Below are 21124 nucleotides of genomic sequence, written 5' to 3'. Positions count from 1 at the left end.
ACCAAGAACTCGGCTCTCTCCGGGGCTGCTCCTGCCCACCCCCCCCCACCCCCCCCACCCCCCACTCCCCAACCCCCCCCACCCCACCCCCCACCCCCCAAACCCCCCACTCCCCAACCCCCCCACCCCACCCCCGCTGCTTCCCAGATCTGGGCTCAAGCTGGCGCCATTGGACATGCCCCGACCCTCCCTGGAGGGCAAGCCTTTCGGAGATCTGGCTTTCACATCTCCCCCACGCAGCCAGCCAGGCCTGCACAAGAGGTCTCACAAATAGCTGCTTAGTGGACAGCTGTGCTCAAGAATCACCCTCAACAAGGAGTGAACCCTAACGTAAACGATTTTAGTCACTAATTGAATTATAATACGGGTTCATCCATTGTGACAAATGTTCCATACCGATGCAAAATGTTCATGATTGGGAAAACTGTGTGTGTGGGGGGGGGGGTGTATAGAACTCTGCCCTCACTGCACGATTTTCTCGGTAACCGTACAGCTGTTCTTTTGTTGTTGTTAATTTTTTTTAAGAAAACAAACAATACACTTAGAACCCCCAACAATGGATATCTTTAACCATAGGTATATTTAAATAAAGTATCCATATAATCATTGTAGAGCCTGTGTTTGTGCAGTAAGTTTCATAAGCCAATTTAAAATTAAGGCAACAAGGAAAAAATCTACATATTCAGACAGTAAAGTTCTTCAATTCTAAATATTAAACATCAGCTTAGATACCATTTGATCAGTTGTCAAAACTGTGAATGTTCTCAAAATATCAAGTAGAAAGTTTTCACAGATATCTGCATTGCTATAGTAATGACCTATGTTACTAAATATTTTCCTGATTTCAGGAAATATTTTTACAATTAACATATGGAAATCTTTAAAAAAAGACTCATCCAGAAAGCAAAAGAATCATCTCAAAGGAAGAAATGGGAAGGCTGTCCAGAGAGGCCTGGTCCCCTAAAGCTGGCTGTCAGCTTCTTGCTCAATGAACAAAGCCTCTGTTCTAAAGTGGGCTCGAAGGAGAGAAATGAGCCCATGGAGGCAGAACCTCCACAGAGCGTGTCTCTGTGGAAAAGAGACAGAAAGAACGCTGCTGATTTTCAGGAGCCACAAGGTGCCAGCCTTGGAGCAAAATTTTACTGCCTCAACTTAAATACAGGTTGTGGAGTTGGAGATGGGGGTCATAGGGGACCCCAAGTAGCCCATATTGAAATAGCTGCTGTGCAGTTGTCACCACCCCTTCTCCCAATTGAAATCCATTGAAAAATAAGCCCTTATGTGTGTACAGCTGGACTTATTTCATCATTGTCATTATTAAAATGCCTCCATTAAGCCCGTGAATGTACAGGACGGGGTCAAAACAGACTCCCACTTCCTATCCCTCACGGCCCAGTGACAAAAAGCTCTCAAAGCCCCGGCCAAGGAATGGGCCGTATGTCGGAGACCCAGCACACGCCACAGTTTGAATTGCGGAAGGTCGTGGACAGCCCTTGGCACCTGCAGTTTCTGCCATCCCTGGGAGAAAGGTGCTTTTGTTCCCGGACATCATTTGATGGGAAGCTGGACTAAGGTCCCTTTCCATCAAGAATGTCCAGGACATCCTGGAAATGCAGGAGCTAGAGAGGGATGGAGAGCCCTGGCTGAAGCTGGAGACACCCTGAGCTGCCCCTCTGGGCAGAGGGGAGGCTCGGGGTGGGATGGGGGGAGCAGGAAAGGGCCAGTGACCCTCGGGAGCATTTTATCTGGACTCAGTTTTGGCCCAGCAATGACATCCTGGGGTGGGACACTTTGGTACAAGGGGAGACAGATCCAAAAAACTGGAGTAAATAGTGCAGTGTCGCTGCTAAAGGCTCTGACCTCTACCATTGGCTTGGAGAGGAGCCAACAAATGGGGGGAGGAGGGATGAGCTGATACTTTTGTTCTTTGTGACTGTTATTTGTCACACGCTAGTGCCTCCTCCGTGCAGGGGCCCTGAGCACATAGTGGAGTGTACATCATGACACACGTCACCTCTAGGTTGGGGCCACCCAAAGGCCAAGAGTGCCCCCTCCTTCCTTGGCCCTCCCCAGCGTGACCTTTGCTGGGCTCTGCATGTGCAGGAAGGGCAGCTAGTCCCCGGGGCCCACCTGCCTCCCATGCCTACACCTGAGATGGGCTGTGGGTGATGGAGAGGCAGGGGAGATGCAAATGGACTCCCAGAGTTTAGATGATTTAGGTATGAGTTTTCAGAAGAAAACCACTGAGTTTGGGAAAGGTGGAGGGCTGGCCTTCATTCTCCCACCGCTACACAAATGAGGCTGGGGGCGCCACTGGGCTTGCATAGCAGTTACCACCAGGGGAGGCCACCGTCTCCCCACCGTCTCCTACACCCTGGCGTCTTGATGTTACGTGCCCTCTTTACGGACACAGAACCCGCTGTTGGAGTGGTGTCTGGCCACTGCCTGCTCTGCACCGCGCATTCTTCACAAACCCCGCCAGGCGAGGACCCCTTAAAGCACCTGACCCTGCTGCATGCTGGGTGCCACTGGGCCAGTCCCCAGCACGGGGCCTCAGGCAAATCCCTCTCCATTCCCCAACTATCAATGGAGGCTGTCCACAGGAGCTGCCACCCGGGCTGTTTCCAGCCCTCCTCCCCTCTGCTCTTGGGTTACTGGCTTGTTAAGGCTCTCTGGGGGTACTCCCGGGCCTGCACCCCAAGAGGGCGAGACCACTCGGGTGAAGGCAGTGGGCCCAGCCGCGCAGCCCCGCCCTCGGCCCCCCCGGGCGGCTCACCTGTAATACTCCACGTAGCTGGTCTGGCCGGCCACCTCGGTCAGCTCGGCTGTGACGTCGGCCCACACCGGCAGTCCCGAGAGCTGGGCCGTGATGCTGGCTGCCATCTGCTGCACGAACTTCAGGGTCTGGATGTAGTCACCCCGGGCAGCCAGGAGCTCGCTGAGCCGGGCCAGGTGCGGCTCCAGGTCCACCTTCATCTGCCGGCTGGTTCCGGACACCTGGGGAGGGCTGGGGTGAGTCTGGCTCTCCAGGTAGGAGGAACGTAATGCTGCTGGCTTTGCCCTCGGGGGAGAAGGTCTTCGCAACAGAGGAAAGAGGAGGCTGCTGGGGCCTGAATGAATGCACCACTCACCCCCCCCCCCCCCCAGCACCCCGAGGCGCTTCTGAGGCCGCCATGGAAGACAGAGGGCCTCAGTACAGCACTCAGCCCATGGGACCTGACCTTATCCAGGCCCCGGGCTCCCAGATCCAGGGCCTTGCTATAAAGAGACCCAGATGGGGAGACAAAAATCAGTAATGTTTCCTCCTTAAAGATTCTCTTAAATTTTGTATGTTTGTCCAGAGCGATGCTCCGATAAATCCCAGAGTGATTTGAACAGTGAGTAAAAAAGTATCTGCAAAGTCCCCGTGGGATAATGGTGAGAAAAGGGAAAAAGTCAACTTCCCCAAGTAGAGAATTCTTGATATTTTCACAAGCAGTGGGGACAACCAAAGCAATAGGCTGAGCCCCCAATCTTGGGGTTTGTTCATATGAAACTTCACCCCACAAAGGATAGGTCAAGCCTACTTCAAATCAGGCTTAAGAGTCACCCCCAAGAGAACCTCTTTTGTTGCTCAGATGTGGCCTCTCTCTCCAGCCAACACAACACACAAACTCACCGCCCTCCCCCTCTATTTGGGACATGACTCTCAGGGGTGTGGACCTTCCTGGCAACGTGGGACAGAAATCCTAGAATGAGCTGGGACTCAGCATCAAGAGATTGAGAAAACCTTCTCGATCAAAAGGGGGAAGAGCAAAATGAGACAAAATAAAGTGTCAATGGCTGAGAGATTCCAAACAGAGTCGAGAGGTTATCCTGGAGGTTATTCTTACGCATTAAATAGATGTCACCTTGTTAGTCAAGATGTAATGGAGAGGCTGGAGGGAACTGCCTGAAAATATAGAGCTGTGTTCCAGTAGCCATGTTTCTTGAAGATGATTGTATAATGATATAGCTTTCACAATGTGACTGTGTGATTGTGAAATCTTGTGTCTTATGCTCCTTTTATCTACCTTATCAACAGACTAGTAAAACATATGGAATAAAAATAAATAATAGGGGGAAAAATGCTAAAATAAATTTAGTATATTGAAATGCTAGTGATCAATGAAAGGGAGGGGTAAGGGGTATGGTACATACGAACTTTTTTCTGTTGTCTTTTTATTTCTTTTTCTGAATTGATGCAAATGTTCTAAGAAATTATCATGATGATGAATATGCAACTATGTGATGATGTGAATTACTGATTATATATGTAGAACGAAATGATCATATGTTAAAACGTTTTTGTTTGTCGTGATATTTTTTTTAAAAAAAAAAGATTCTCTTAAAACTTTAAACCCTTTGCATGACAAATTTATTTTTAGAGGAATAAAATGTTTACATGGAAGAGTTCCTATTGCTCCCTGACCTTTTATTCCCACGGAAGGATTTCTAAATGCCTGACAAGAGAAAGGCTTTGTTTAGAACTCGCAACAGCACAGCACGGCCAGAACCTGGCGTGAACACAGAACAATCCAACTTGAATTAACAAAGGCAGATCCAGCCCCAGGCATCTGTGAGGAGGAAGCAACCTGGTGCCTTCTTGGTGTGCTCACGTCCTCCCTCGGACGTGTGTCCGGCCAGGTGGGCGGCCAGGTTCCTGTCCCACGCTGGGCCTTGAGAGCCTGGGGTTGAGGGGGTCTTGCAGAAGGACCGCCTATGGCAGGGTGGGAGGTGGCAGTGCCTGTCCCCAACTGGGTTTCAAACAAATAGCCGGGGCAGGGCACTGTCGGACAGGTGCTTACAAACAGCCCAGAGCCAGGGTCCCTGCAGGGCCCGGGGACAAGGCTGGAGCCTCCAAGCACGGCCCCCCTAAACCTGCCCCAAGCCTCTGTGCCGGCAGCGAAGGAAAGAAGAGCTTTGTTGTTCTGAAATGGTCACGCTAACCCAAGAAACACAGCTGGCTGGCAAGGGGGGGGCAGGGTGCTATTCATCCAGGCGGGCTTGGGCTTTCCCAGGCCCGGAAGTGGGATCAAAAAGACCCAGAAGAAGGGGCAGGAACTTCCCGCAGGGACAGCTCAGCCACAGGGCGGCCGATTGGATGACGTTCCCAGTGGCCTGGAGGACTCTGGGTCCGCCCTTCTAGAGGGATTTAGCATCCACGAACAGTCTTTTACATCAGCTTCCCACTGCAAGCTGCTGATTCCAGCAAAGAGAATGGCTCTCTTTATTTCCTTTTGTTTCCCTACCAGCAGTTTGTTCCATTTTCCGGCTTATCCCTGGTTCTTACAGGCCGGTTAAGGACGAAGAGATGCCTTCGGCCTTATTGATGTGGGAGCTTATAGCTTCTCACTGCAGGGAAATGTAAAAGTAAGTCCAGTAACCAAATGTCACCCTGAGAAACTTTCCCTTTCAATTTTATAAGACGGTATGTGCACAAGGGCTTTGTAACCACAGGCTACAAATGGCACTATTATTAAATGTGATGTTAGGAGCAAACCAAGTAATACGTGTTCATTTTACATTCCTATATGATGTCAAACTTTGGAGCAAAGGGCTTTAAAAAATTATTTTTAAACTTTTTCCATAAGACCACTTTTTTCCTCCTCCCACGATCCTGCAGTCTAACTTCTCGACTTCTTAAACCCCTCCTTGAAAAAAGCAAAAGACAATAAACATCTGGCAGCCATTTTCTTTCCTCCTGATGTTTTCCCATAGGAAACAAAACAGAAAAGTCACAACCTGACCTCCTTGCAGCTGTCCCCCCTCCTCAGCCCCTCCCCCAGGTCCTCTGTGGGTCCATCACAGGCGCTCCCAGGGATGGAATCTGGCTTCCTCCCACAGGGAACAGAGGCTCTGAGAAGAAAGGGACAGTTGGGTGCCCTGGCTGGGGCAGGTTAGGGACCAGCAAGAAGAGGGTAGAAGCTGTTTTTGCACAGGATAGAGCAGAGGTTTGCAAAGGGTGGTCCCTGGACCACCAGTACAGCACCACCCGGGAACTTGTTAGAAAAGCAATTTCTCAGTTCTGCCCCAGACCTCCTGAATCAGAAATTTCGGAGGTGGGGTCCAGCAATCCATGTTTGAATGAGCCCTCCAGTGGTACTGATGCATGCTTAAGTTTGAGAAGCTCTGGGAGGGAAGAAGTTCTCCACTCTCAGGAGACAATCAGGGAAGACAGATGGGCCAGGAGATGAAGGCTTGGGGGGTCGAGAGGAGGAGCTCAGACTCAGAGCTCAGAGTTACGAGGGTAAGGGGTCGATTTCAAAACCGGGAGGCTGAGTTCCAGTTCTGGCTCTGAAACTTACCAGCTTTCAACCTTAGGCATGAACTTAACCTCCCCATGCCTCAGTTTCTCCAACTAGGGCTGCTCACAGGCCTGCTGTGTGCTGTACTGAGAGCTTGGGAGGAGCCACCGGGTCAGTGGCCAGCCGGGCACAGGCAGAAAGAAGCCCCAGGCTCTTCTTTCATGCAGAGGACGTTGAGACCCGAGGGGCCAGGGGTGTGCACCAGGGGCCTTCCACTGGTGGTCTGGGAGGGGTGCTGGATTCACAGAAGGGACCCCGTAGACTCTGCCCACCCTTAGGCTGTGGCACCCCCGAATGAGCCCTGCCTGACCTCTTCAATTGGAGTCTGATCCAGAACTCTGGCAGGCCTGCCTGAGCCTTTTTCCACCACTGTCCCCGACCCATGGATGGAGCGGCTCAGGTGTGGGGTGCCAGGTCCCGGGAAGGAGAACGCAGAGGACGGTCCCCCTTGATGTGAGGGGTGCAGCCCAGAGACCTCTCACTGCTACCGGGGTGCCTCATTTGGGCTCCCAGGAAGGACCAGGCCTGAGTCAGCCTGACCAGCCCCAGGATCCTACTCCCTCCACCTGGCCACCCACAGCCCTCCCCAACCCAAGCCTCTAATTATTCTAGCCGTGCTCATTACCACCTTCACCCCCCCTTTGGACCAGCCCTTTCACCACCATCTCACCTAATGGCACTTATCTGATATTCGGGCCATCACCCTTCAGACTCGGGTCCAGGGCCCTGTCTCCTTACCCAGCACCAGCCTGGGTCCCACCCACCCAGGGAGGCAGGAGGTGCCGGCTGTTAGAATGGAAGCAGCTCTCGGCTGATTGGAGTCTTGGCCCGGGACTCCTCTTACACGTTCCAGAGGTGGAGAGAGGACAAGGGGCTGATCTCCAGGGACACCCCCACTTCAGGATCATGGGGGTTTTCAAGGACACGGGGCTTGCTGCAAAATGTCCAAAGCTGGCTCCGGAGCCACCCCAGGCCCGGGGGTGGGTGGGCCCTGCTTGAGATTCTTGTGCCCAGCTCATCTGCTTGCATAGTTCTCATCCCATGGGATAAGGGCTCCAGACCTCATGCTTTCCCAGGCCGGGGTGAGACAAGGCCCGTCCCTTACAATTGGCCACAAGCGCCAGAGGAGGCCACCTGTGATGTCAGGGTACCCGGGGCAGGGGAGCCTCCTCTCTGGGCTGGCATCATCCTCCAGCGATTCTAGAGGTGGGGGTGGGGAAGTAGAGGAGAGGGGGCAGCATGATGCCAAGGAGGGGCAGACAGAGCCCAGTTTCCAGACACTGGGGTGTTGGCTCCCAGGCTGCCAGGGGTGGACAGTGAGCCCCAATAGATACAAGGGAGTAGATGGGTGAGATTGGCAGGAGACATGGCCCCTGCCCTGGGCATCTGATCCTCAGCCCAGGAAGGGCCTTTCACCCACCCCTCTGGGGTGCTGAGGACCAGCTCAGCTCTGTGTCTTTAAGACGTGCCCCTCCTGAGTGGCCAATGGAGGGATTATAGCCTTAGAGCAGCTTAAGAGCGAGAGAGGGGACAGGCTCAAATGAGGGCCAATGTGAGTCCAGTGAATGCCAGGGAAATTTCCCGGTGGGGGCCAAGACTGTGGTTGAGCACGCTGGGCACAACTGGGTCACTTGCCGGGGCTGTCGCACCACTACTGGGGCCCTGACCCCCAGTGGGTCCAGCAGTAGCACAGATGGCCAAGGGCTGGTCTCCCTCAGAGCTGGGTGTTGCCTTTTCCACTGAAGGCTTGCCTCCAGGGGCACCTGGGCTGCCCCAGGCTGCTGGGCAATCAGCCCTGATACCCTGGTGCCTCCATGCATGGGGGTGGGGGGCAGGGGGGGGTCAAGGTCGGCAGCATCCTTGCCCTGGCCAGCACAGCCCAATCCTTCACTCCTGGTCCCCAGCTGACGTCCCGACCCTGGGAGCCAGAGCCCAGAGGACACGCGCCGGGTTTTTGGTGGAATCTCACACCCTGTGTGGGATGTGTCACTTGGTTTGGGAGTTTTCCCACCTTGACCCGCCCCACCCCCGACAAGCCTCTGGACGTAGCACTTAAAGTGAGCAATACGCAGTAGGGCTATTTTTCCGGGAAACAGGGGACACTGCAGCCCAAAAGGGGGTCCAGCCGCCCCCACAGCACCCAGCACCGCAGTGTTCGAGCTGCAGCCAGCTGGCGTGTGACCAGATGCCCCTGTCCGGCCTCGCTGAGCCCAGGCACCCCTGCCCTGCCTCCCGCCACGAGCCTCACCAGAGCATCGATCCCGGAGAAGGTGTGGTTGGCGTTGTCCAAGGAGTAGATCAGCTGGTACATCCCGTCATTGGTCTCGCTGTTCCCATAGAAACCAACGCCCACCGCAGCACTGTGGGCAAGACCCCACGCACAGGTTAGAGCAGACCCCAGGGGCGGAGGGGCTTTGGCTTTGGGAGGTTCTGGAGGATGGGGTAGGGCAGGGAGGGGATGGTTACGGGCCTTTCAAAGTCACTTAGCAGGAACCAGCCCGGCTCCTGTGGACTCACTCCAGGGCACACGCTTCCTTCAAGCAAGAGGAAAACACTGCTGTCCTCTAGTCCAGTGGTTCCCAAAGGGAAGAGTGCTGGGCCCTGGACCTAGAGATCCTGATGCGGAAGGTCTGGATGGGGCCCAGGAGCCCAGACCTTTCACCAGCTCCCCAGGTAAGATGCACAGGTGGGCTTGGGAATCACCAAGCCACATGCCCAGGGCCCACCCTCGGTCTCACCACATGCCTCCAGGCACAGGATCTCCCTCTCCGCTCCCGACACTTCCCCACACTTCCCACCCAGGATGCAGCTCCTGCTCTTCTATGGAAACGTCCCACTGCTGGTGGGTCCTTACACGGAGCTGAGACCGGCCTCCTTCCACCATGCGCCCACCAGGTCTCCGTCTGCCCCCTGGGGCAGCCCAGAACAGGCCTCCGCTTCTGGGGAGCAGCCTTTCAGACGTTTGAACCATGTCACCCTTTCATCTCTTTGTCCCCTTGTTGGACATGTGTCCCTCTTTTGGATAAGGTTGCCAGGCCCTTTTCCCCATCATCACCCCGCCCCAGGGTCAGCTCTAATTGGTCGGCGTGGTGCGGCAATGTGGCCTCTGGATGCGGCACAAAGTCCAGGCTGTGCGCTCGGCTCCAAGCACGGGGGCCTTGGGCGTGGCCCATCCACCCCTCCCCTCCCTGCACTGACCACAGCCTCTGGAGCTCTCTCCTGCAACTGCTGTTACGCCCCGCCCCTCCTCTTTCCTGTAGTGCCGAATTGATTTTTTTTTTTAACTAAAAGCAGAACTTTAAATCTAACCCTGTTGAATTTCACCTTCGTTGGTTTGGGTCCAACATTCAAGGCTGAACAAAGCATTTCCAGCCTTGGCTCTGTCATCTGTCATATTTTATCGAGCACATACCACTTGGGGTCATCTGAAAATGTATTAAGTAGACTCCTAAGTCTTAATCCAAAACACTAAATGTGGTGGGTGATACATGCAGGCGGACACTTAGACTGTTCATTTAAACGGGGCAGGGCCCAGGGCGGAGGCCACTGCAGGACTGTCTGGAAGCTCTTTCCAGGGTAGCCTTAACCTTGGCTTTGGTATTTCCCGTGAAGTAATCCAGGGACCAGGGAACAGAGTCACCTGGGGAGGCTGTAAACATGCGGAGAGCGCACCCCACCCTGGGCTCACTGCATCGGCGTGGCCTGGGGATGCCCATTCTAACGCAGGTTTCCTACACGCTTCCTATATGTGTGTGTATACATGAGCACACATGCGTGCCATACTTTGCAATCTACAGGTAGATCAGTATGCTTCGGAGAGGTGTTCAACCAGCTTTGCATCCACTTAGCTGCACTGTCATCCATCCTATATTTCCGTCTAACCCACGGGGAACTTCATCAAATGCCCAGCTGGAATATTAACATACAAATTTACTATATTTCCATGAGCCTCCATCCAGCCACTTTATTAAAAAGAAAATGGTTTTATAATGATTTTTAAAAATATCTTTTGTTTGATCCCTGTGTTTATTAAAAAAAATTTTTTTTGTATGCTCTATGGCAGGGGTCACATTTCATTTGTTTCCACGTGAATATCCCCTTTTTGCAGCACCATTGTTGAATTTTTGTGTTTGTTTTTATTTGTTTTTTTTTTATTTGTTTGTTTGCTTATTTGTTTTTTGTTTATGGGGAAGTTCCCAGCCAGGAATCAAACCCAGGTCTTCTGTATGGCAGGTGGGAATTTTACCCCTGAACCACCCTCCCACCCTCTGTGTTTATCATTTTATCTTTCAATTATCTGTTTCAAGATCTAGTGTTTTCTGGGCATCTGCCATTGAGCCAACACTTTTACAACCTTTTAAGGTTAGACCTGATTTTACTTGGTCACCATGTCTCCTTGCCACCCACCCTGCTTACAGTGACTTCCATTGCTCTTAAAATAATCTTCTAGATTTGGCTCCCACCTACCTCTCTTTTGTCTGCTCAAGCCACCTCTGCCCTCCACCAGACCTGCAGCACTCCCACCCAGCCCTGCTTGTCTGGTCTCTCTGCTCCAGCCACGATAGCTGCTCCCTCTTGCCCCAGGGCCTTTGCACATACTCCTTTCCCCTCTGCCTGGAAGTCTCTCCCCACATCTCACCTCACCTACAAGTCTGGAGTCCCTGTCACCCAGGGATGCCAGGTGTGGACAGGTATCCCAGTTCATACCTATTCCTTTCCTCCACAGCACTCTCCTGAGTTTCTAATTATTCAAAGCAAATAAGCATATGATTCTTTGCATCTCCCAATAGACCAAGAGCTACAAGTAAGCAGAAGTGGTAACTCTCTGCTTTGCTCACCATAGGCGCCTTTGCTTAGGATAAATAAAATGAAGAATGCTGCTGAATGAATCATGCTACACCCACCGCTTCTGGTCTGAGTTTTCCTTAAACAACAGATAATTGTTATTTTTACTGTCTCAAACTATCCTTCTGCTTGTATATTTTGTGTTTTAGGATCTGGTTTCACATGAGAGCATGTTCCTTTGCCTCCACCTCTCCCTGCCCACCCCTATGCCACTGGCTGTCCACAGGAAGACTTCGCATACCATTTACTTTTCAGGAGTTCCTCTTTACTGAAGGTTTACACTCGCCTTTAAACTCCTAGCCTGGGATGAGAACTCTTTCCTTTAGGTTTATTATCTCACCCAGGCCACATGTCTCACCAAGCCCGAGGTCCCTCCCATGGCCCAGGGCTTCATCACCCCTGCCAGCAACGCCTTGCCTTTTGGCTGAGACAGTCCTTTGTAGTGCAGGCAGAACAGCTGTCCTGAACATGCTCTATCAGAGCAGAAAAATGAGCTTGGCCAGGGGAGGCAAGGGTGCTGGCCCCCCACCCAGGCCCCCCCGTGTCCCCCACTCAGCTCCTGCTGTGGGTCTCAGATGCAACAGACACTTCCCGAGGGACTCTAACCCCAGAAGGTAGCCGCATCCCAGGAGGCGCTCAGGAGGATGCTGTGGGAAGCACCCCTGTAGACACAAATATGTGAAAAGCACAACTCTTAAAATGGCCAGCGCGTGTGCAGACGCTGCATGGGGTGGGGTGGGCCAGGCAGTGTGGTCCCTTACCCAGGAGTCAGAAACCCTCATTTTCTCCTCCAAAGCAAAGGAGAAGAACTGACTAATGGCACTAAAAGCTATTGATCTTGGGCAACGATGGAATTGATCTGAGCTGGAGTCGGGCTTTTTTCTGGTCTCACTGACCTAGGGCAGCAGCTGGGAAGGGACAGGGGCACAGGGACCAGAGATGCCCATTGCCCGGAGGTGCCACGCAGCACCTTTCCCAGGCAGCGCCCCATGCAGCTGCCAGGGATGCCCTCCCTAGGCTGGACAAGCCAGCATGGAAACCCGCGCCACCAGGCACCTGATTCATGGCGAGCAGAGGCACCTGTTCACTCAGAGAAGAAGCTCTCCCATTGAGCTTCCTGGAGCCGGGACAGCGGAGCATAGCTAGACTGCCGATGAACTACTTGGGTGTGGCCAGGGGACAGGGGCCCGGTGGCAGGGAGAGGGGAGGGACATGTCACGATCTCAGGGCCGCCCACCTGACATCTTGATGCCAGGGTGTCTGCCGAGGCTGCCCCACCCCCCCAGCCATGCACCGCTGGCCCAGCCTGGAGACCACTCACCAGCAGATGAGCCCGGCCACCACGGCTGCCCAGGTGACGCAGCAGGAGCTGTGCTGCTTGGTCTGCGCCGCGTCTCCCCGCCGGCCCCAGCACAGCCAGACCAGGTAGGCCGTGAGGAGGACGAGGTTCAGGCCCAGGCAGACGGCGGCCACCAGCCCCAGGAACAGCAGCGACTGCAAGACAGAGAGGCCTGCGTCAGCACTTCTTCCATTGCGGGGTCCCTAGGCACCCTGGCCCAAGGACCAGGCGTATGTCCGTCATCTGTCCTCTTTTCTTCCTTTCCCTCCTTCTGTGATGGAAGTTCCTACTCTGTCAACCAAGTGTGCTCGGCACTTAGGCACCGGCAGGGAGATGGGAGGTTTGATGGCCGATGGGCAAGGACAGGGAGAGGGGCTGTTCCAGGCTGCTCCCCAGGTTTCTGGCTTAAACACCTGGAGGCAGGTAGAGACCTGGGCCCTGCCAGATGAAGCCGCTCTGAGTGACTCAAGAGCCGAGTCAGGAACCTTCCCCACCTCCCATGAGAGGGCCGTGGAGGGGGTGCAGGATTTGAGGGTGGAAGACGAGGCACCCCAGGGTGCCCTCTAGGAAGAGCACCCCTGAGCCCAGGGTGGGAGGGGCAGCCTGAGCGGGACGCCTCGGAAGCAGAGCAGGACCCGAGACAGGGTCAGAAGCGGGCTGCCTGGCGTGTTTGCCTCCGCTGTGTCCCGTACCCCACTGTCCCAGTCCAGTCATTCTACAGCCGGCACGTGGGGAGCCTGTCCTGGTCGGTGGGGGTCCGCCCAGACAAATGAGAGGAAGCTCCTTGCTGGGGGTCAGGGTGGGCAGCCAGGACATGAGCCCCTTTCACAGCTGCCGAGTGAAGGGCAGCTAACGCCCAGGTGCCAAGGGGAGCAGCACTCCAAGAATTCTGAAGGGGGCAGAAAGTGCCCATGACCTCTGCCCCCTGGAGTAGGCCCCTTCCTCAAGCCCACCTAGCCCCTTGGGGACTGCAAAGGGAGCTGCTGCCTGTCAGAGACCTGGGGGCTCCCCTTCTCTTGCCGTCTGATTTCTTGATTGAGGCAGATGGACACCAGATGGCACCAGCTTTGGTGGCCGCCTGCCAGGGCTGGACCTGGCTCTAAATCGGGCTTCCCGGCTGACCTGCTTCCCGCGGGCTCCCCGAGTGGTTCCTGATACAGAAGCCCCAGCGAACCTGTAAGCTGGGGGGGGGGGGGGGTGTCCCAGGGACCCTTCCAGTCTCAGGGGGAGGCAGGAGCAAGCACACACAGTCCTGAAAAACAGGCCGGCGCCACGACCCTGGGCCATTTCCCAGGGGCAGGGGAGGTGGCAGAGCAGGGGAGAGAGGTACCTGCCATCATCTGCCCCGCCCTGCCCATTCCCTGAGGGCACTCGGCCGCCCCCTCCTTGCCTGATCCAGGGATAGCTGTCCTGGATCAACAGACTACTGCGTCTCAGGGACAAATGGCCGAAGTGGCGGGGAAACCCAGACGAGGGCAGGAGAGATGGCTCATCCGGGAGCGATGAAACTGACTTAATATTTGGCTTTCACCCACCTGCACCTGGGATCAGTATGTGGTAGGCAGCCTCCCTCCTCCACTGGGCAGCTGGGAGGGTGGGGCTGGCGGATCTGAGCACTTTATCCCTGTGAAGTCCTCCGACCCCAAATCCCCCCAGCCGGGGCCACTCCTTAGCATGTACTGTCCTGGGAACTGACCCCAGGAGCCCCTGGGCGGGTGAGACAATGGAACGCAGCAGCTGCCCTTCTGGACCCCAGCCCGTGCCCCCTCCTGGAGGGTCCTGTAGCCCCAGGCCAAGGCCAAGGAGGCCGGGATGGATGGGTGAGTAGAGCCTCCTATTCTCAGAGGAAGTCCACCCGCCCTGCGGCACTGATATCTTCTGGGAACTTGTTGGAAATGCAGAATCTAAAGCCCCACCCTACATATACTGAATCAGAGCTGCATTTTGAGACAAGCACCAGGCAATCCGTATGCCGCTGAAGTCCAAGAAGTATTGGATTAGTGTCAACAGAGGCTCTCCCGCTTTTCCCAGCAGCCTGACCTTGGCTTCAAACGGAGCAGTTTAGCAGAGCCCCACATACACAGCAGAGATCAGCCACGGGCAGAGTGCAGATTCAGAAGTGGATGGAAAGTGCCATGCTTTGCCCTGGCCACCTTCTCCCAGGCCCCGAGGCCCCTTTGCTAAAACCCACAGGTCCTGTTAATGGTTTGCACACCACCGGGTCACAGGACACCCCATGCCCCTGCCATCCCACACTGGATTTCTATCTAACAGTAAGGAAGGCTCATATCCCCTCCAAAAGACACACCCCTCTCACACACACACACACTCACAGCAGCTTTGCTGTAACAGCCTCAATTGGAAACAACTCAAATATCCACCGAATGAACAGACACATAAAGCGTGTCACATTTATAAAGTGGAAGATGACGTGGTCACGACAAGTGGACAGCTGCCCGCGAACCTCACAGATGCCACGTTGCAGGAGACAGCCGGACCCAAACCAGCACATACTCCAGGTTTTAATTTATATCAAGTTCAAAATCCGAGAAATTCATAGATAGGGAGAGAAGACCCTTGGGGCGGATCACGAGGGAGCCATGTGAGGGGTCAGAAATACTCTATTTTTTATCTGGATGATGTCATACTAGGTATCTATGTAAAAACTCTTTGGGCTGCACACTTAAGATTAGACCCTTTCCTGAAAATCATTCCAGATTTACTTTTTTTTTTTTAAGTAACAAAACAAAAGCGCAGACAATCTCTAGTGTAGATTAGAGATGGGCTCAGACCTTCCCCCAGCTACACTTTACTTTGGGTTTGCCTCCTGGGCTGCCCCCCATCAATCTATCCCCAAACAGGAATACCCACGGAATCAACCATGGGTCCATGTCCAGCGAGGCCCAGGAGCCTCCAAGAAGTGGTCCAGATGTGGGGTGGTCCGCTCCCAGCCCTCCGCCGGCCCGGGTCCTGCACGCCCAGCCCCACCACCCCCAGGGCAGGTCCGGGCTCCAAGCTAAGCAGCTGGCCTCAATTAGGCCCCTGACAATGCAGTCCAGCCCAGGAGAAGGCCCTTTGTTAGCAGTTCACCTCCGGAACCTTCTCCGGGTGCTGGAAGGAAGCTAGGGGTGGTGGTGGGAGAGGGGTTGGGTAAGGGGGAGGGGAGGGGAGGAGGAAGGAGGAGTGAAAGGAGGAAGGGAGAAAGGCTACCCGAGTCACCTCCCCACAACTACTTGGGGAGGTCACCTGCTGTGCTCTAACAGGCAATTATTTCCCTACTCCTAATTAACACTGAAGTCCCCATGTGCATGGCAGGGTGAGGGACACCTCTTCCCAAAGGGAGCCACAGGCTTTGCTCCCAAGCCCTCCAGCTCTGGCAGATAGAGATTAGAAGGGACAATTTCCCCACCACCAACACGCCCCTCCCCTCCCCTCTCCACCCTCCTCCTCCCCTCATCAAAGTGACTACAATTATTTATGGTCTGTCCCTTAGTAATGAGAAACCTGGGGCAGGGAACACCAGCCCAGGACCCAAGCTGGGGACAGCAAGGTCCAATTTGCATTCTGGGAACACCGATGTTGGACGTGGGCCCTGAGGGGCTTCTGAACTGGGCAGGGAGAGGGGCGCAGCAGCCCAAGTGCCCCTGGAGACGATGAGAGGTGAGCCAAGCTCGGGGCAAGGCTGGGGGAGGGAGCCAGGAGCACCCAGAGTTATAGGCCGCCCCAGGCCCGATCAGTGAGGGCACGCTCCCCCTTCCTGGGGCCCAGCGTGACTGTCAGTCTGATGAGCGTGACTCAATGTCCACACTGGATGAACAGGGCTTCCTCATCTCAGCCTTGGCTCCCCCTGCATCCCTGCGGGCCAGCTGGCTGCCCGGCCTCTCCCCTAGACAGACCTGAGGCTCTGGCTCTGGCCCCCACTCTGTCCCCTCCTCTGCTCTGAGGACACACACTTGGGACTTTTGGGGGAGTCTGTGAATCACAACAAACCACCCAAAGTTAACATGTTAAATAATACTCAAATATCAAAAATAAAAATAAAAAATATACCCTCTAGCTCTTAAGATGTGTCTCAAGAGAACGGTTGGTTACTGATACAGGGAAAGGAAAGATTTGCCAGGAACCACATGGCTCCCGCGTGTTGACAGTAGCGACAACTAACATTTGCACAGCGCATTTGGAGTTTATTAAGAGACTTCAAGTCCATGAGCTCATCAGGCCTGGGCCCTCTAGGTGGGGCCTGGGAGTGAGGACAGCCACACCAACATCTGGACGGAAGGACACTCTGGTGGCTGGCTCAGGGAGACACTGCTGGGCTTGGCACCTGCTGTCCTTCCTATTATCCCCAACCTGGCCCGAGGGATGCGGCCAGCTGGGGTCCCCTCCCTCCCGAGACAGTGATGGTGACAATTTATGACAGTGGCTGGCAGTGCTAATTCATCGGAACCTGTTACTATCTCCTCGAAGTAAGAATTACCTCCATTCTCAGATGAGAGCACTCAGGCTGAGAGGTTTGGGTGCCTCCCCTAAAGACATGCAGGGGTACCTGGTGGCCTGGAACGGGGTCCGCCCAGGGCCGGCTCCTTCCTGCACCCCCTGCCTTGGGGCACCCCTCCAATGCCTCTGATGACCCAAGGGCAGCTATCCCATGAGGCCGTGCAGACTGGGCTGGGCAGCCTGAGGGATGTCAGGCTCAAGTTGGGGAGGAGGGGAATCAACCCCCGTCAGGGGGACCAGGGCTTCCACTGCTCCCCAAACCCCCACAAGGGCGCGTGAGAGCACCCCCATCCTCAGGGCTGTTCTGGGGACAGTGGACTCATTCACGGTGGTCTGGTTCACCAGGTGACCTGCAATTCAGCCATCTCTGTGCTTCCAAGAATCCCCCCTCCTTTGCCTTCTAGGTCCTACACACAGCTCATCTTGTACCCCTGAGGCTTTCTGGAGGATTGCATCTGCCTCTGTTTGGTTCTTGTGCAAGCACACACGCATGCATGCACACTTGCTGCCACCGTTCCCGTGCTTTGGGGCCTGAGCTGAATCACTATTGCACATGTTTTTTTCAGTCTTTTGTGACCAGTCTCTATAGGTTTCTTTCCTCTGTTTTGTCCTACAGGATATTGTACTTGGACATGCTGAGGGATGTCAGGCTCAAGTTCAATCTCTGTGCCATAGGACCCTCTATGCACTCAGCATGTTATGTGGACTATGAGGGAAGTGGGGCTCAGAGAGGTTAACACACCTGCTGATGGTCACACAGTGAGCGTCAGAACTGGGATTCCAATCGAGACAGCTGGACTGCAGAGTGCCTCCCCCAGCTGCTTTGCTGATTCCAGGTGCCTGAGCATTGACCTGACCCCAGAGGCCCCAAGGGCCTCAGTTATCACCATCACCCCACGTTTGGACAGCACTTGACCTCAAGCAAGTTGGCCAAGATGACTGGCATAGAAGGTACCCAGTCGGTGTTAACTGAGCGGCCACCAGACTGTCCCTGGTTGGTGCTTGGAAGGAAAGGGGATGTCAAGGAGAGACCTCGTGGGCAGACAACAGGGGAACTGGCTAAAACAGGAGTCGCCTTAAGTAACACCGGAGCCTGACCTGGCACCCCCACACTCATCTCCCACTGACCTTCAGGAGGCCTAAGTGGGACAAGAGGGCAGCAGGGCGGCTGGGGAGCAGCGGCCAATGGGGAGGGGGTGCCCTCCAGAGCCAGTCTGTGCCAGGCACCCAGGTGCCAAAGTCTCAAACTGGAGAGGAGGGAGCAGGGCTGTGAGCCAGTGGGTGCCTCTGGCTCAGCTGTTCATAGGCTGTGGGTGAGGGTAGGGGGGTCAGGCCACAGCTGCAGGTCAGACAGGTGCTGCCTTGGGGGACCAGGGGGGTGTGAGAGTGCCCTACCAACCCTACCTCTTGCTGATCCAGACAGGAGTTTAGATTTTCTCCAGAGGAGAGCCAGAAACTATGACTGTAGATCTTGAGATGGGACCCGGGGGTGCAGGGTTTGGGACACACACTCACACACCACACACACGCACACACACACTCACCAAAACAGCTGTCTCTGAAATTCTATCTGCCTAGCCTTGCAGAAGATTCCCTGGAGCTGTCCCCAGGCAGCAGATTCCAGGGACTTCCACAGGCTCTGGGGGAGGGAGTGGTGAGCACAGATTAGGGGCTGAGCTGCCCCTGGCTCTCTGTCTCTGACCTGGCTTAGCAGCAGGAAGGGATCCCCGATTCTTCCCTCCCTTCTGGAAGGGCAGGTGGGGCCCAAGCGTGCTGGGGGTTGTTAGACTTCCTGTCTGGGCGGTGGCAGCACACACCCTGCTCTCCCCAGGGCCCTGTAGAAGGAAGGCTTGGCTGGGAAGAGGCCAACAGCTGACCTCCCTGCTCAGCCTCCAGAGAGATACTGCGCCTGTCCCCACCTGTCCCCCACCCCCCACCCCTCGGGAGAACCCAACACTGCAGGCAGAGGCCTCTGGGGGATCAAAGTCCAGGCCCAGCTCCTCAATCTCTGACCCAAAGGTGGAACAAGCTTGATGGGACCTGAGGCCAGGCAGGGTGATTCCTCAGCAGTCCCAAGGGGGAGGCTTGGGGAACTAACACCCCACCCAGTCTCTGGGATACAGAAGTCGGGGAGTGATTGAACAGCAGAACAGGGAAAGGGCAGAGGTGCTGAGCTGAGGGGGTGGCTGGCCAAGAAGCTAAGACCCCGCAAGCTCAAGGCCACCCCATTAGAAGGCAGAGAAGGTGCGGGGGGGGGGGGGGGGGGGGCAGGGGCCTGGTGGCACGGGACCAAGCGCGGGACAAAGAGAGGTTGGTTGTCAACAAAAGGGTGGGGGCTCCCTCTTTCTCCCTCTTGAACAGACCCGGCTGTGGGCCCTCCCAGCACAAGTGGGAGTCACCCACCGCCGCCTCCCCGGGCCACGGAGAAGGGACGCAGGCGGCTCTGCAGCCCAAAGAGCTCGCGCCCTGGCTGTGGAAGAGGGTGCAGCTGAGACCAACTCGGGAGATGCAAGTCAGTTTCGGCCCAAACTTCTCCCGGGACCCCGCGCCTCGGAGACGTGGCGCCCGAGGCCGCCACTCGGAATCTCAGAAACAGCAAAACCTCCGAGTGCCCCTCGGCAGCCCCGCACCCGCGCGCCGGGATTGTCCGGGTTCAGGCCCAGATGTCCCTGCCCCCGCCGCCGGCGCTGCCCTCCCCTTCCTCGGCGCCCAGCCCCACCTCCCTCCCTTCCTCCACTTCCCTAAGGCCTGTTTCACTCCGATCTTTCCAAGCTTCCTGGTCCACGAGGTTCCCAGACGGGAGTGGAGGGGACGTGCGCAGGGTCCCGGGGGGAAGGGGACACGCGTGAAGGGAAACTGCGGCGAGGGAGACAGGGGAGGGAGTCCTGGGGCGGCGCGGATTCACCTCCTGGTAGCTCTCGTCGCGGGGCCTGAAGGTGCTGTCCACCGGCTGCAGGCGCAGGCCGAGGTGGGGGACGCGGTGCAGCCACACGACCCACCAGGGCGCGATGTACTCCACGCGCGCCGCCGGCATGGCTCGGCCGATCCCTGCCAGCCCGGCTGCAGCCACCGCAGCCGCCGCCGCTCGGCCCGGGCCCCGCCCCTCCAGGGCCCCGCCCCCGCCCCGCCCCGCCCCTCCTGGCCCGCCTTCGCTCCTCCCGGGCTGCCCCCGCCCCGCCCGGGCCCCGCCCCTCCCCGCCCGGCCCCTGCCTAAATTCCACGGGGTCCTGCTGGGCGCGTTCTTCTCGGCGCGAATCTGGACAGGCCCCACGAGCAAAAGAAATGGGAGGAGGGATGATAACAATCCCCAAACTCTCCTAAATCTGTTCCTTAGTGTCACTCTCCAGCCCCGACCCCACACCCCGAGCTGCTTCTCCTTTGCTTAGACCAAATGAAGTGCCGGCGAGGTGGGCGGGCAGCAGAGAGAGGCGTGGGAGAGCGCGGCTGGCTGTCCCAGGGGCTGGTTGGGGATGAGTGGACACCTCAGGGGGACGGAAGGGAGCAGAATCATTCAGCCACTCGGCCGTCACTCTGAAGTCACTGCCAGTCATTGAATGAGCAGCTCCCGGGTGAGCCACCGCAATGAGAAAAGAGGGGAGACCAGGGCTGGGGGAGTCCCTGACCCCCTGCAGACCCACTGCGGGACACTGATGCCGCCGGGACAGCACGGGTGAGTGAGGACGGGGCCTTTTGGGGGCTGAGAAAAGTGGCTTGATTCTTCCTGGCAGGCGGGGCAGGGCCGGCTGGCTAGAGGAAGGGCCCCCTGAGTCGTCTGGTAGGGTCTGCAGGGAGCTGAGGCAGCCGCCCGAGGGGGCAGGATTCCAGGGAGAGGGGAGTGGGGATACCAGTCTCAGTAAATATCTGTCGAGCTCCTGCGGGTCCAGACCCTGTGATGTCAGCGCACAAAGCGGAGGGAAACCCCTGCCAGGTGAGATTGTATTTTAGTGGGTGGAAAATAATGGTGGGCAAATAAACAAGGAAAACATATGTCATGTTAGAGGGTGCTGTGGAGGAAAAGCCAAAGTAGAGCAGCCCAGGGGACCAGGGCAGAGCGGATCAGGTAGACTGGGGGCCTTTGGTCCTTAGGTGAGCAGTCAAGAGGCTCCATGGAAAGGTT

General features: G+C 55.9%; 1 protein-coding gene across 1 annotated transcript in view; it reads right to left on the bottom strand.

Annotated features, from left to right (window-relative positions):
• The window catches only part of TTYH2 (tweety family member 2), a 39809-nt gene extending 19712 nt beyond the window's left edge, over nt 1-20097 (bottom strand). The window contains exons 1-4 of the mRNA XM_077163723.1: nt 19913-20097; nt 12493-12665; nt 8575-8686; nt 2777-2997 (exon numbers count right to left, since the gene is read on the bottom strand). Coding sequence (XP_077019838.1) covers nt 2777-2997; nt 8575-8686; nt 12493-12665; nt 19913-20041 — 635 coding nt within the window. The 5' untranslated portion in view covers nt 20042-20097. The remainder of the gene's footprint in view (nt 1-2776; nt 2998-8574; nt 8687-12492; nt 12666-19912) is intronic.
• Between the last annotated feature and the right edge of the window lie 1027 nt (nt 20098-21124).

Source organism: Tamandua tetradactyla, chromosome 6 (genome assembly GCF_023851605.1).
Source record: "Tamandua tetradactyla isolate mTamTet1 chromosome 6, mTamTet1.pri, whole genome shotgun sequence".
Lineage (NCBI taxonomy): Eukaryota > Metazoa > Chordata > Mammalia > Pilosa > Myrmecophagidae > Tamandua > Tamandua tetradactyla.
This window is presented reverse-complemented; position numbering and strand designations above follow the sequence as displayed.